A 13,074-nucleotide genomic window follows, 5' to 3' on the forward strand; every position below is an offset into this window, starting at 1 on the left:
AAGCAAGCAGAAGCTTCTAATGAAAAGAAGAAAACCTGACTGAGTGCATCAACTAACTATATTCAGAGGAAAAGGACACTGCTTTTATTTTCATATTCTACTGAAAAGTATGGAGACCCTGCTTCTCTAAGAAAAAAATCTGGGGTATTACAACTTTTCTTTTCACCTTGCTCTCAATTAAACTTAGTGAAGCTCTTGAAACTCTCCCGAACACAAAATTAAAACAAACCAACTCACATGTAAAATTTTGGTCTAATAATTAAGTCTGACAGAGTTATAAGGAGCTATAGGTCATCTAAATGAGAAGTCAGGGTAATCATAGTAAACGGTGCTACTATTTCCAGTTATAAACATGAACAACATTCATTAAACATATCCAGTGATTCTATTTTAAATAAACCAACTAATGGAAATCTTGCTTAAAGTCAACTTGATCTCAATATTGCATGATTTAAGCTATTGTAAGAGCAGTAGAAGAAAAAGCTCTGACTGCAAACTTAAAGAGGACGAAAGAAAATTAGTATCCTTGATGATTAATACTTAATCCATGATTCAATTGAAAAACGTAGCTACAGATATATGATCTCAACAGCAAACAGCCCTATGCTGGCATGAGGCAAATTTAAGAGCTGTAGTAACGTAACTTGAAAATCCTGCTCCTGGCTTAAGAAGTTCTTTCTCCTCAACATTTCTACTTTATACTTGGTACTCAGAAAACATTTGTACTTCATATCGGAAACAGTCAGCCATCCCTCCCCTCCTCTTGTTGCACAGACTATTTCACTGTATAACCAGTGCAATTACAATACTGCATCACTATTAAATTAACTAGAAGATATATGGCCGTTATGCGGGAACTGACAAAAATAATTAAAATAGAGCTACTTTACTTGGACTTAGTGTAGGAAAAACACAACCTTAGCACAACTAATGTCTGGAGGACATTAGACTTCCATACCATATTCAAGACCTTTGGGACAAGTTTTCTTCACTACTGCAGCTCCCCATTAGGGTAGACTTGCGTAGTGCCAAGAGTCTGAAATATCTTTAAGGGATCGTGCATTTCACAGTAGTCTGCATTCATGGCTCTGAGATCACAGAAAGCTATCGTGAAGCCTTTGAAAAAGAAGCCAAATAATGGCACAGCATTTGATTCCTGTACCCGTGTCCTACCAAAAAAGGCAAGCTACACTGTTCAGCAAAATGGAACTCTGGTAGACTAGAAACATAATACATTTTTAAACCAAAATAACTTTTTTACAAGTCATTAAAGTCAAAGTGAGCTGACCTATATCTGCTTGAGAAATCATTGAATTGTAGACATATCAGCTGAACAAAAGGAAAGACCACAGCAGGCAGAAACTGACACCTCTGAAAAGAAACAACGGTTTACAAAAAATATAGCAGGCTTGTGTTATCCTATAGAAACAGAGCATATTTGGTAAAAAGGCAAGCCAAACCTCTGAAACAGAAAATACCTCTGGTCCAGTTTGGCTTTAAAAAAAACCAAAAAACACTAAAAAAATCGCACTAAATTCAGACCATTCTGACCATAACAAATACTCAAACTTATTTCTTAGTCATTTGTCTTCAACTACTTTTTTCCTAGATAAAGTTTCTGCTCCGTCTATAAAGTCGTCCAAAGCCAAGCTCTACTTTTGGTAGAACTCAGGTAAGCATGCACTTGAAGCAGCATTATTTCTGCAAAATGGCATTACTGTTTATTTTTCAACACAAGGGTTCACAAAGTTTCAGCATCTGCCTTTTAAATGGAAGCGCTTACAAACATATTAGCATTTGCTATATTCCAAGACTCCTTAGAAGTGACAGAGCATTAAATATTCAAAAATATTCTGTCAAGATGATCAAGGAATTCCATAACAAACTGGAGACAACACAAGCAGCTGTCTTAATAAAATGCTGACCATTGTGGCGAAATCTGAAGTTCAAAGGCATCTATTGAAGACCTCTGAACATCAGCATTAGATACCACAAAACACTGAAGCAGACAAATTTCATTTCAACCTTCAAAACACTGCTAAATGCTAAACCTGAATCAAGAATCCACTGTAACAGTACCAAACACAGGCAAAGCAAAATTAATCAAGAGGATAAAAGTGCTGCAGGCACATTAATACTTCTAAGAGAAGTATGCAGGAGAACAGACTAGCCTTCAAGATTAAGCCATTAAAGAGAAAGGTAAGAAAAGAACTGAAGTACATCGCTTCATTTTAGTACTAAAATTTCCTGTTACTCTGCTGAACAGGGAAGCATGATGCTTGTGCTAGTCATCTGCATCAGACTGGTATTTCATGACTCCATGTTTCCAGAGGTTTAAAAAGATGCAAGGTTTGGTGCCAACAGCACGCCCCATAACCATACTTCAGATCTCTTACCCCTGGAACTGCATGTAACATGCCTGTCACTGCATGCGCACACAGCTGAAAAGATTCAGCTTCATGCTCTGCTCATTAGTAAAAGTAGCTGACTGGTAAAAAAATATTTATAGCACCTCTGTATCACATTAGCTTGCAGTTTCTTCAGGCTACGGAGCTATGGCTTAAATGAGTTACAGATAAGAGTTGGATCTCCCTATGTTAGGGGTTGGAACTAGATGATGTTTAAGGTCCATTCCAATCCAACTATTCTATGACTTTATGTTGTCAACATTGTGGTGAAGCTGATTTACTGATGTTAATGCTTGTTCATATCTGTAAGTGAAGATATTCTCTACTCCGGCTATAGCAGCAGTTCTATTACCTAAGCGAACAGAAACCTTTCCCAGGGCTATACCTCAATGACAGCTTCACACCTGAAGCTTACAATCAAGGAATATATATGTTCATTTATTAATAAAGCCCAACTGCCTGTAAGCATTATGTTTCAAATTAGGGTTCTGATGAAAAAAGTGACCTACTGAAAATGGTATTTTCTCATTCATAAGTGATTACTTTGTGGCAAGCTGCAGGCAGTTAATGCACAATGAAAAAACTGATAGGGTAGCACTGGCCTCTTTTACATCAACAAGACATTTCTCAGGCATTAGTTATGTGAAATACTAACACTCTTTCTGGCTGCTTGCTAATTGTCAAAACAGAATGGTTTCTATCATCTTTGAGATGAAACACTCAGAAAATATCAGCAAATATTTAAGTGTGATTAAAAAAGTCATTATATCAGTTACTTATTTCTTACATCTCTTCTGAAAAACGCACCATACGCTATCTAGCAGGCGAAGAGAACTGGGGCACAAACCCTGCAGTGATTTCTTCTGTTGTTGAAAGCAGCACATCACTACAAGACCATACCAACAAAAACCAAGTAATTTTTGATGTCAAAGGTAATTTGGTAAAATCATATTTACTGTAATAAAACTATCTTATATTTTATCCTGAAGTACTTGATAAACTGATTGCAAAAGTTATTTTGCAGTATTTTCACTCCTACATCTCAGGCACCTAATAAAAAAATCTCACACTAATTCTTCAGGTTTTACATTTTTTTACAACATCTATAAACTGACTCAGCAGCTCAGACCCATTAAAGGCAGAGTTTGACAAACATTTCCTTCAATGATAATTACCAGCTTAATCGGCACCACCTTCTCCCAGAACCTCTAGACCTGCAGTCATGGATAATATTCAGAAGCCCTCAAAGCACTAACCTCAACGAGCTGAATATTCATCTTTAAGGGCTCCTCCATAAACAGAGTTTTGAAGACCCCAGTAACAAAAAAAATCTTTTCTGCAAGATTTCTAAATTTAAAAGCACCCACATAGCTACACACCTATCCCACACTCACTGAAAAGACAATTAGATCATTTGAGGGCAAAGATGACATTTGCATCATTTCAACTTCATACATTTGATTTCACTCTTACTTTCATGCAGGTAATAGCACTTTTAATGAAGTAAGAGTGCACTATGGCACAGAAAAAGAAACCAATCAAGTCGTCCCTATAAGGCACCCTTATCTGGCCACACCCAGAGATGGCTACAGTTGGCTTTGACTTCCCTACCAATCTCACCCAGCGTCCTCATGCCAGAAACCAAAGGCCAATGCCATTTTGTACTCCCTCCTAAAGATAATCAAGCAGAAACATTTTTTCTGTTATACTGACAGTTACTCCATAGTCAGTGTGTTTCTAGCCTGAATCTCAGGGCTGTAGGCTATTCAACAGCTTCCATCCATGACCTTTGTTTAAACTAATGTAAAACCCCATGAAGTACTCAAAAGCACATCTAACTGGAGATTCTCTGGTCTGAAATTATAATTTCTAGAGTCTTTTAAAACACTGCTTCTTCCTGTTGGCTGTACACCAGATGCCTACTGTATCTGCAGACTGTAAAACTTCTCAAAAGGACCTAGGTTAAATTAAAATTGACAATTTGTCTTTGAACTCCCTGATTTTAAACAAGGCAATTTTACTAGATTTTCCTGCCCCGAGGAAAACAGCAAAAGGAACAAAGGCAGAAATTCCAACACACCTCAACCAAATGACCTGCTGTACACAGTGAAAGTTAACTACTTCAGGATGTATTCCCTTCTTAGCTATTTCTATAATTTACAGTGCTATTTTCTATTTATCAGTAACATTAGAGTGAAAAATTGCTATGCTGTCTTTTGCATGAGACACATTGCCCAATAAAAGGGAATTTTAAAATACAGGAGAGAAAACAATAGTATCAACAAGCTAAGCTAAAAACAGGGACAGGAGAATTAAAAAAAACAAACTGCACCCACTGAAGTTCGAATAGAAGAGACTATTTCAGTTGGAAGAGATCAACAACCACCATCTAGTCCAACATGGTTTAGTCTGGAGAAAAAAAATGGTGAGGGGAGACCTTATTGCTCTTTACAACTATGTGAAAGGAGGTTGTAGCAAGGTGGGTGTCAATCTCTTCTCCCAAGTCAGAAGTGACATGACAAGAGGAAATAGCCTCAAGCTGCACCGTGGGAGGTTTAAACTGGATATTAGGAACTATTACTTCACTGAAAGAACTATCAAGCATTGGAACAAGCTGCCCAGGGAACTGAGTTGCCACCCCTGGAGATATTTAACAGGCGTTTAAGTGTTGCACATAGGGACATGGTTTAGTGGTTGACTTCACAGTGTTGGACTCAATTTTAAAGGTCTTTTCCAACCTAAATGATTCTGCAATTCTGTGATTCTGTGACCAAAAGTTAAAAGCACATTAAGGTCATTGTCCAAATGGCTCTTAATCACTGTCAGGCTTAGGGCACTGACAACCTCTCTAGGAAGTCTGTTTCAGTGTTCAAATTCGTTCTTATTCTTACGAAAAAAAAAAATAGCCTAGACAGAGCACTAGGTGGTGGAGGGGGAAGATTTCATTAGACATTAAAAAAAAAGCAGACTTCAAGAGATTAGCACATACCTTCTGTCTGCCGAGTCTCCTGGGGCTTTCTCTCTCTAGGTTCTAGAGCCTCAGTTTCGGACCCTGATTCTGTAGATGGCTTCTTTTCAAAACTGAATTCTGGAAGTCTTGGAGCCTGAGGTCTAGTTTTTCTTGCAGGATTCAGAAAAAAGCAGTAGGCACACCTAAATGCTACACAAAAGCACATACAATAAATAACTTCACTAATTAATTTCACATTTCACCTTTATTCCAACACTATATTCTGACTGTCCAAAATACTAAAACCAGAATTACATAAGTGACTGAGTACTTGAAAGTACCTCCATCAAGTTCACATCAGCTGTTCCATATAGTTCCATTAACATCAGCATGGGTTTGCTTCTTAAAAACCTGTTCGCTTTCAGTTATGCTGCACTTATAAGTACTGCCCACCACCATGGAAGACTGGAACACAACGAACAATATCATGCAATTCAGAACCACAAAATGTTGCCATGTGGTGTTCTTTTCTTTCCCACAGAAGAACTAAGTGGGCAGGTGATTTTTTTTTTCCCCCCTTAAGATGCTACTTTCCCTGTCCTTTGAATAAGGTGATGCTATGGATTCTGCGAGGTATGTCTCACTCTGCTTCTGGAAGAACATTCTGCTGCAGTGGTGCATAATTAAGAAAAAGCAGTTTTGTTCAGAAGAAGTACTGGATATCACTTAATACCTAAATGCACTCCCCCCCTCTCCCTACAAGACAAGGGAGGAAGTGGCAATTTCTTGCACAGTTAATTTGTGAATTCACTTGAGCTAAGATGACATATAGACTACATTATCTTTGGTTCCACAGGAAGCATTCAGATTATTCAAACAATGTTGTACATTTACTCATAAAATTAAGCAAAATGAAATTAAATAGAAGATTTATCTAAGATTCCTTCATTTCCTTAAGCATGAGGCTTGTGCTTACAATAGAAAGGAGGTAAAATAAAACATCTGTGTTCAATAAAGAGTTGTGTCTGTCTTAAGTTACTGTCAGCCATAAAGTCACATTGAGCTCCCTAGAGCTTGTTCCCACTCCTTTTCCGATACCTCCCCAAGATTTTCTTGCCAAAGCAAAATGTTGTTTAAATTCTGGTAAAATAGGCACACTTTAATGTCAGATAGTTTCTCGATATAAAATCCTTCTGAGAACCATTCACAGCCAGTAGCAATTCTCAGGGACGTATTGGAGAAGGCTCATTTCTACTGAATAGTTTTCTACACATAAAATCTTTGGCCTGAAGGTTGCAATAAAGTACTTCTCTAAGTCTTGAAGTGAATCTTAAGATACAGAGTAATAAGTTACCATAAAACTGTTCCTGTATGAAGTGGCACTTCACAGTATCAGTTAAGTATTTAACTGCAATCAAAATAAAGTATGATGCATGTTAGTTATGAAACATAAGCCAGCTACTAGGCAGTCCACCACAGATTAGCTCTTACCTATGTATTCAAACTCCTCCTTCAAAGCCATACCGTTATGAGAGAAACATTGCTGACATATAAGGGCATACCTAGAAAACATTAATAAAATATAATTACCTATTTTTGCATAATAACACACTGAAGTGAGATGCATTTTACCTTAAATACTGACTAATAGCTTAGATATTTACTCTTGAAATGTAATTTCCATAGTGAAATTATGATCCTTTAAAGTAACGTAAACCTGTGTACTAGTTTTTAAAGTTGATTTAAACACAGTAGAACATCCTTCGCTACAATTTAAACCTCATGGTTCAACATATTTTTAGTAACATGATTGTAAGAAATAACAACCAAATTAAGTTTATATTTCATTAGAATACAGTCAACATGAAACATGACCATGATTAACATGGAAGCTCTGATATGTTTGGACAGTTCTGAAAGCAATCTTAAAGCATAACTGTAATAAGGCTGAAGTGCTAAGATAATTTTTTTTCATTCAAAATAGAGTTCATTCACTCACTTAAGCATAGATTTTTCTCTTTGTATCACATGGCTAATATCACCCAAAGGGGAGATTAGTTTTGTCAAAATGTTACCATTTTTACTATAGAGAGATTTCAGGCAAAGCACCAAGAAAGGGTCATTTCATTATGAAAATTTGACTGATTCACAATTATTTTAACTTTGATGGTTCTTGCCTGAAAAAAAAAGGTTAAGAAGCTTCCTATCTCTTGAATACGTATGTATTTCCTTTAGCAACATTTTACCTGTTCTGAGGACCATCACCAACCAAATATTCAATAACTCTATCCAGAACTCCTCTTTCTCGAGGAAGAATGGGTCTTGCTAATGGAGGTCCTGGAGGATGAAGACCTAGGAAGATAAGAAATATGTCAAAATTATTTTCAACTATTATTATACGTAATCTGATATTTCACTATATGTGCTAGTGTAATAAAATAATTGCTCCTACTTAATAGTCATGGCTATATTTCTTAGTCTACCAGGAAAACTGTAAAATTGCTAAAACCACAACAGTTCCTCTTCTGATTCTTTAGCTTATAGTCTTATTAAATCACTCCACTTTTACACCCTGAATATGTAAGTAAATTTATAATTTTTAAAGAATTGAAGATATCAATGGTATTTCATGATTACTCACATATAGAGGCTTTTTAAGAAAAACTCATTTGAGTTTTCTTTATATACTTTCAACTCTACACATTCAATACAAGTTTGCAACAATAAATCCAGTAAAATTAATTACAACAGTAGGACAAAAGATGTTACCAAAGAGGCACTCACTGTGCCTATACAATTACTATACTGCATGCCCTCAGTGTCTACACATTGAACCTGTCTAGCCATTTGGCATTTTGGTAATCCCATGTTTAAAGTTGAATACTTTCAGATTTATGTTTAGTCAAAGAAGACAGCAGGCCACTACGAAGATACAATTTTTCATATCCCATGTGTTTAACAAACTACTGTCAAAATAACACTCCATTAAGAACAGGTAACAGCAATAGCTGGCACCACCTTTCTCACCTCTGTTTACATTTGGCAGTTAAAGTAGACCAGTGGCATATACTTGCCTTTCCACAAAGTTTTGAAATACCTAGTCTATTGCACAAGATGATTGCAAACCGCCAGCTTCCATTTATGTAGTTTTGAGTTATGTCTACCCTCCTCTCCAGTCTTAAAACGGAAGATGCTAGGCATAACGAGCAAAACACGATTGGGTAAGAAACTAAGACTGAATCATTCAGATATGACCATTCGAATACCTAAGTATCTGAAACATCTTCCCAAGGCCACGCTCCTGGCCATGAGACATTTTATCACAAGCCCACAAGGTATTAAGTTACAGATATCAGACAGATAGTCCTGAATGCAAGATAAGTGAGCACTTGGGCAGTAGGGGCACACGACAGACTGAAAACATTCCCGTAATACCTTTATCAATTACATTCAAAGGCTACAAAAAAGGATGTTGGAGTAGGACAACAAATCAGTACTTTCAGAGCTCTGAAGCTGGACGAAAATACTCAGCTTCAAGCCACCTGAAGACAAAATTATGAAATCTGACTGGTAAGACTCAGTTTCCTGCAACAACAAAATTACCTGAAATAATGCAAAAGCCTATTCAATTTCAAGATAATTAAGATGGTTAACAAAAAAAATTAACTAATATTAGCAGACTTCATATCAAACTTGGTATGAACATTTGGACTTCGGTAAAGCCTTTGAGACAGTTTCTCGCAGCATTCTGCTTCAGAAACTGTCAGCCTCTGGCCTGGAAAGGCGCACACTCTCCTGGGTTGAAAACTGGTTGGATGGCCAGGCCCAGAGAGTGGTGGTAAATGGAGTTAACTCCAGCTGGAGGTCAGTCACAAGTGGGGTTCCTCAGTGCTCAGTACTGGATCCAGCCCTGTTCAATGTCTTTATCAATGACCTGGATGAAGGCATTGAGTGCACCCTCAGCAAGTTTGCAAATGACACTAAGCTGGGAGGAAGTGTGGATCTGCTGGAGGGTAGGGAGGCTCTGCAAATGGATCTTAACAGGCTGGATCACTGGGCTGAGGCCAATGGCATGAGGTTCAACAAGGCCAAATGCCAGGTCCTGCACTTGGGGCACAACAACCCTATGCAGTGCTACAGACTGGGGGAAGAGTGGCTGGAGAGCTGTACAGAGGAGAAGGACCTGGGGGTAATGGTTGACAGCCGACTGAACATGAGCCAGCAGTGTGCCCAGGTGGCCAAGAAGGCCAATGGCATCTTGGCTTGTATCAGAAACGGCGTGACCAGCAGGTTCAGGGAGGTGATTCTCCCTCTGTACTCAGCACTGGTGAGACCACACCTTGAGTACTGTGTTCAGTTCTGGGCCCCTCACCACAAGAAGGATGTTGAGGCTCTGGAGTGTGTCCAGAGAAGAGCAACGAAGCTGGTGAGGGGGCTGGAGAACAAGTCTTACGAGGAGTGGCTGAGCGAGCTGGGGTTGTTTAGCCTGGAGAAGAAGAGGCTGAGGGGTGACGTTATTACTCTCTTATTAGAGAGATATAAAAAAAGTATGGCTCAAAAGAAAGATTTTTTTTTTTTCAGTGACCAGAGATTGAACCTTCAATTCTCTTTTCAATTCACTGTATGCTTCCAGTGTTTTTCTTCAGAAAATGTTTCCAACTTCCCCCATAATGCCCAATAAACAAAGAGGAAGGGCAAAACAAATTAACCCACTGTCTGAAGATACAAAAAGGATTTTTTAAAAATCCAAATAAAGGACTACCAAGAAAGTAAAGTTTGTTAGCAAGCTGAACTAATTCAGAAGGATACTTAATTAAAAGATATAAAGGGGAAAAAAACCTTCTCAGAAGAGAGATTTAGCTTTCTTCTAGCACCTTAGCTGCGGACAGCAGCAGAACATGCACACCCACAGCTTCTAACACCACTGATACTCTTTCATAATGAAAAACATACGCATAGAAGTAACATGTACCTCTAAGAGTACACACAGGCCAAGAAAACACACCAAGTCTTACCATTTGATAAGCCGATCCAAGATGGGATTTAGGTTTAAACACAGCATTAAATGTAACTGCCAGCAATTACCATCTCAAGCCTTCTACCTTTTAATCTTCACAGACAGCAGCAACCATGGAAAAAAGAGTAGCTTACGGCAGAATGTGCTTTGTTGTGGCAAACCTCAAGCTGAGTACCACATACAGCTAACTCCCACCCTGGATGGCAAACGTCAGAAACATTGTAGGAATCGACCATTTTCAGCAGCACCCTCTCGAAGTGTTACACACAGAATAAGACTTACCTTGCTATTAAGGTTGCACCATTTCTAACAGCACAGCTTTTTATACATTTTTTTTATTTTTTTTTTAATACTGGATAATTGACCTAAATTGACTGTCCTCATCATTACAAACAACAAAATTTTATCAGAAAATACTGCAATTCACAAGACCTCAATAAGCACAAAAAAAGTATTATGCTCAACACATGTTTTTAAAGTCACCCTCATGTTCACAAACGAGAACTGAATTCACGAAATATCGATCAGTGAATGCATTCCCAAGGTATTCCTGTATTCTATCAACAAGCAGGAACCCAGACTAAGAAAATTCTCACAGCAGCAAGGCAGAACTAATTCAGTGCAACACAGGCTGGACTTAATGCTTCATTTTTTGAGAGCCTGAAAAAGCTGTCCAGAGAAGAGTTCAGGCAAAATGCACTTCCTAAACGTTCACACAAACCTGAAAGATCCAATACTTCCATTAAAAAAAGAAGTGAATGGACAACATCTGACATAGGTATAAAGGAAAGATCTGGAACACTGATATAATCCGCAATAAAATTAAAACTCTACTATAATTTTGTGAATACTTCGCTAACACACCAATGTGTATTTAAAAGACCAAATTTCATACAACCTGTATATCACAAATACAAAAAAAAATTCTAGAAGTTAATAAACAAGGTAAAAATTAAAGCCACCTAGAACGAAACATGACAACATGGTCCAAGAACAACTTCAATTACCTGCCTACTAATAACTCAAACCAACTATCTTAGTTCTCATGCTGTTATGGACACCAGTAATTAATATAAACATCAAAAGCAATCATTGTAGAAAGACCGGTCATTTCTGCAAAGCTTGGCAAACTCTCAACTACCTGCTGGTTATTAATTTTCAAACATATGGGAGCTCTGTGGTAATACATGCTAAATTGATTCTCCTCTACAAAATATAGTATAATGAAAATGAATTATTAATTTCCTCTAAAGTAGAGATAATTAAGGATATTCATATTTGTTGCAAGCCATGCATAAACATAGATGCAATCATTTTACTCTTATAGATACTGAATTAACATACTTTTCAATACATTTACACAACTGAGATTTTACGTGCCTGGAAGGTTTGGGGAAATTCAAGAGAAAAGCACCAGTTATTAGTAAAAAACAGAATACTTGTCCATAAAGTATTATCACAAAAACTACATTAAATATTTTCATTAACACAGGCTTGGCAACTGTCCTCTCAAGTCTTTTTTTTATCCCCTCCTTCTTCCTCTAAATCAGTAAAGGCTGAATTTCATCCAGCTTATTCAGTATGTCTGAATCTTTCTCTAAAAATAGAACTATTTATTACATAGCTGATATTATTTTATTATTTTATTATATAGCCAGCTTCTTAAACAAGGAGCACATGACATTAAACTCATTAAGGAATCTTCAGTAAGCAGGTTTCACTAAATGTGGTTTGCAACAGAATGACCAATTTTGTGGTGCAAGGAGCTTATTTCCAGTACTTAAAGATAATCAAGACTTCGTAATAATTTGCCCTTGCAGTTTACTTCAGGGATAAAAACAAATTTAGCAGTTTCATAATTCAGGTAAATTATTACTAACAAAAAAATAAGGCTTAATGGACTCTACAGAGAAGTGAGAGATCACAACTCTTCACAAAAAGTTTATTCCACTACATTAACAATATGAACAGGCATTTTAACATTCAGCTGCCCCAGGTCTTCCATTAAGGGACTGTCAATATATTATGTACAGTCCTACTTTTAGATTGTATCATGGAAGTTAGTAAGGAAGTCTTACAAATTGTATGTCCTTAATTAACTTAAAGTTAAAAATCAGGAACATAAGGCAGAAAAAAATATTCCTGATCACTATACGAAGAGCAAAGAATTACTCCACATTACAGTGGTGCTCAGAACGTGACAAGTTACACCCCTCCTATTTTCAAGATAGTATTTAGTCCCCTTTCTTGCCTTGTGATCCAACTTGCCAGACATCCTGCAACAAATGAAAGGCCTGTCACTAAACCATATGCAGCTTTACTGTCCGTGAGGAGAGCAAGAACACCTCGCCCCTAAAACTCTCAAATTGTGCTCTCCCTCCTACAGAGTTTAGTTCATGTTCTATTTAATATAGTCCATGCCATCTGAATAGATTTTTCAAGCCAGAAATCAAGGAAATGCATTTTCGGTATAGGAAACCGAGTTTTAAGGAGCACTCATTTCTACCACATTTCAACTTGTGGCTAAACTTTTTATTCTTGTACCAAAATAACACTGATTTCAGAAGAATTCTGCTACAACACAGACAACTTTTCTGGTGTATTTGGTATTTTACACTTTAACCTATGCATATAGATTGCATGACTATGCCTCCTAGAGTAAAAATTTAAATAAATGTCAAGATGCACGTTAAAAAATA

At 37.2% G+C, this 13,074-nt stretch overlaps 1 protein-coding gene across 5 annotated transcripts in view; it reads right to left on the reverse strand.

Annotated features, from left to right (window-relative positions):
- LNPK (lunapark, ER junction formation factor) overlaps nucleotides 1–13,074 on the reverse strand; it is a 54,474-nt gene that overhangs the window by 14,391 nt on the left and 27,009 nt on the right. For 4 of the 5 annotated variants that reach the window (XR_008450356.1, XM_054069713.1, XM_054069711.1 and 1 more), the window contains exons 10-12: nucleotides 7,605–7,710; nucleotides 6,850–6,920; nucleotides 5,398–5,568 (exon numbers count right to left, since the gene is read on the reverse strand). Coding sequence is in view for 4 of the 5 variants with exons in the window: in XM_054069713.1 (XP_053925688.1) it covers nucleotides 5,398–5,568; nucleotides 6,850–6,920; nucleotides 7,605–7,710 (348 nt within the window). In the remaining variant the exon portion in view is untranslated. The other variant, XM_054069714.1, reaches the window with a different exon arrangement.

Source organism: Cuculus canorus, chromosome 6 (genome assembly GCF_017976375.1).
Source record: "Cuculus canorus isolate bCucCan1 chromosome 6, bCucCan1.pri, whole genome shotgun sequence".
Classification (NCBI taxonomy): domain Eukaryota; kingdom Metazoa; phylum Chordata; class Aves; order Cuculiformes; family Cuculidae; genus Cuculus; species Cuculus canorus.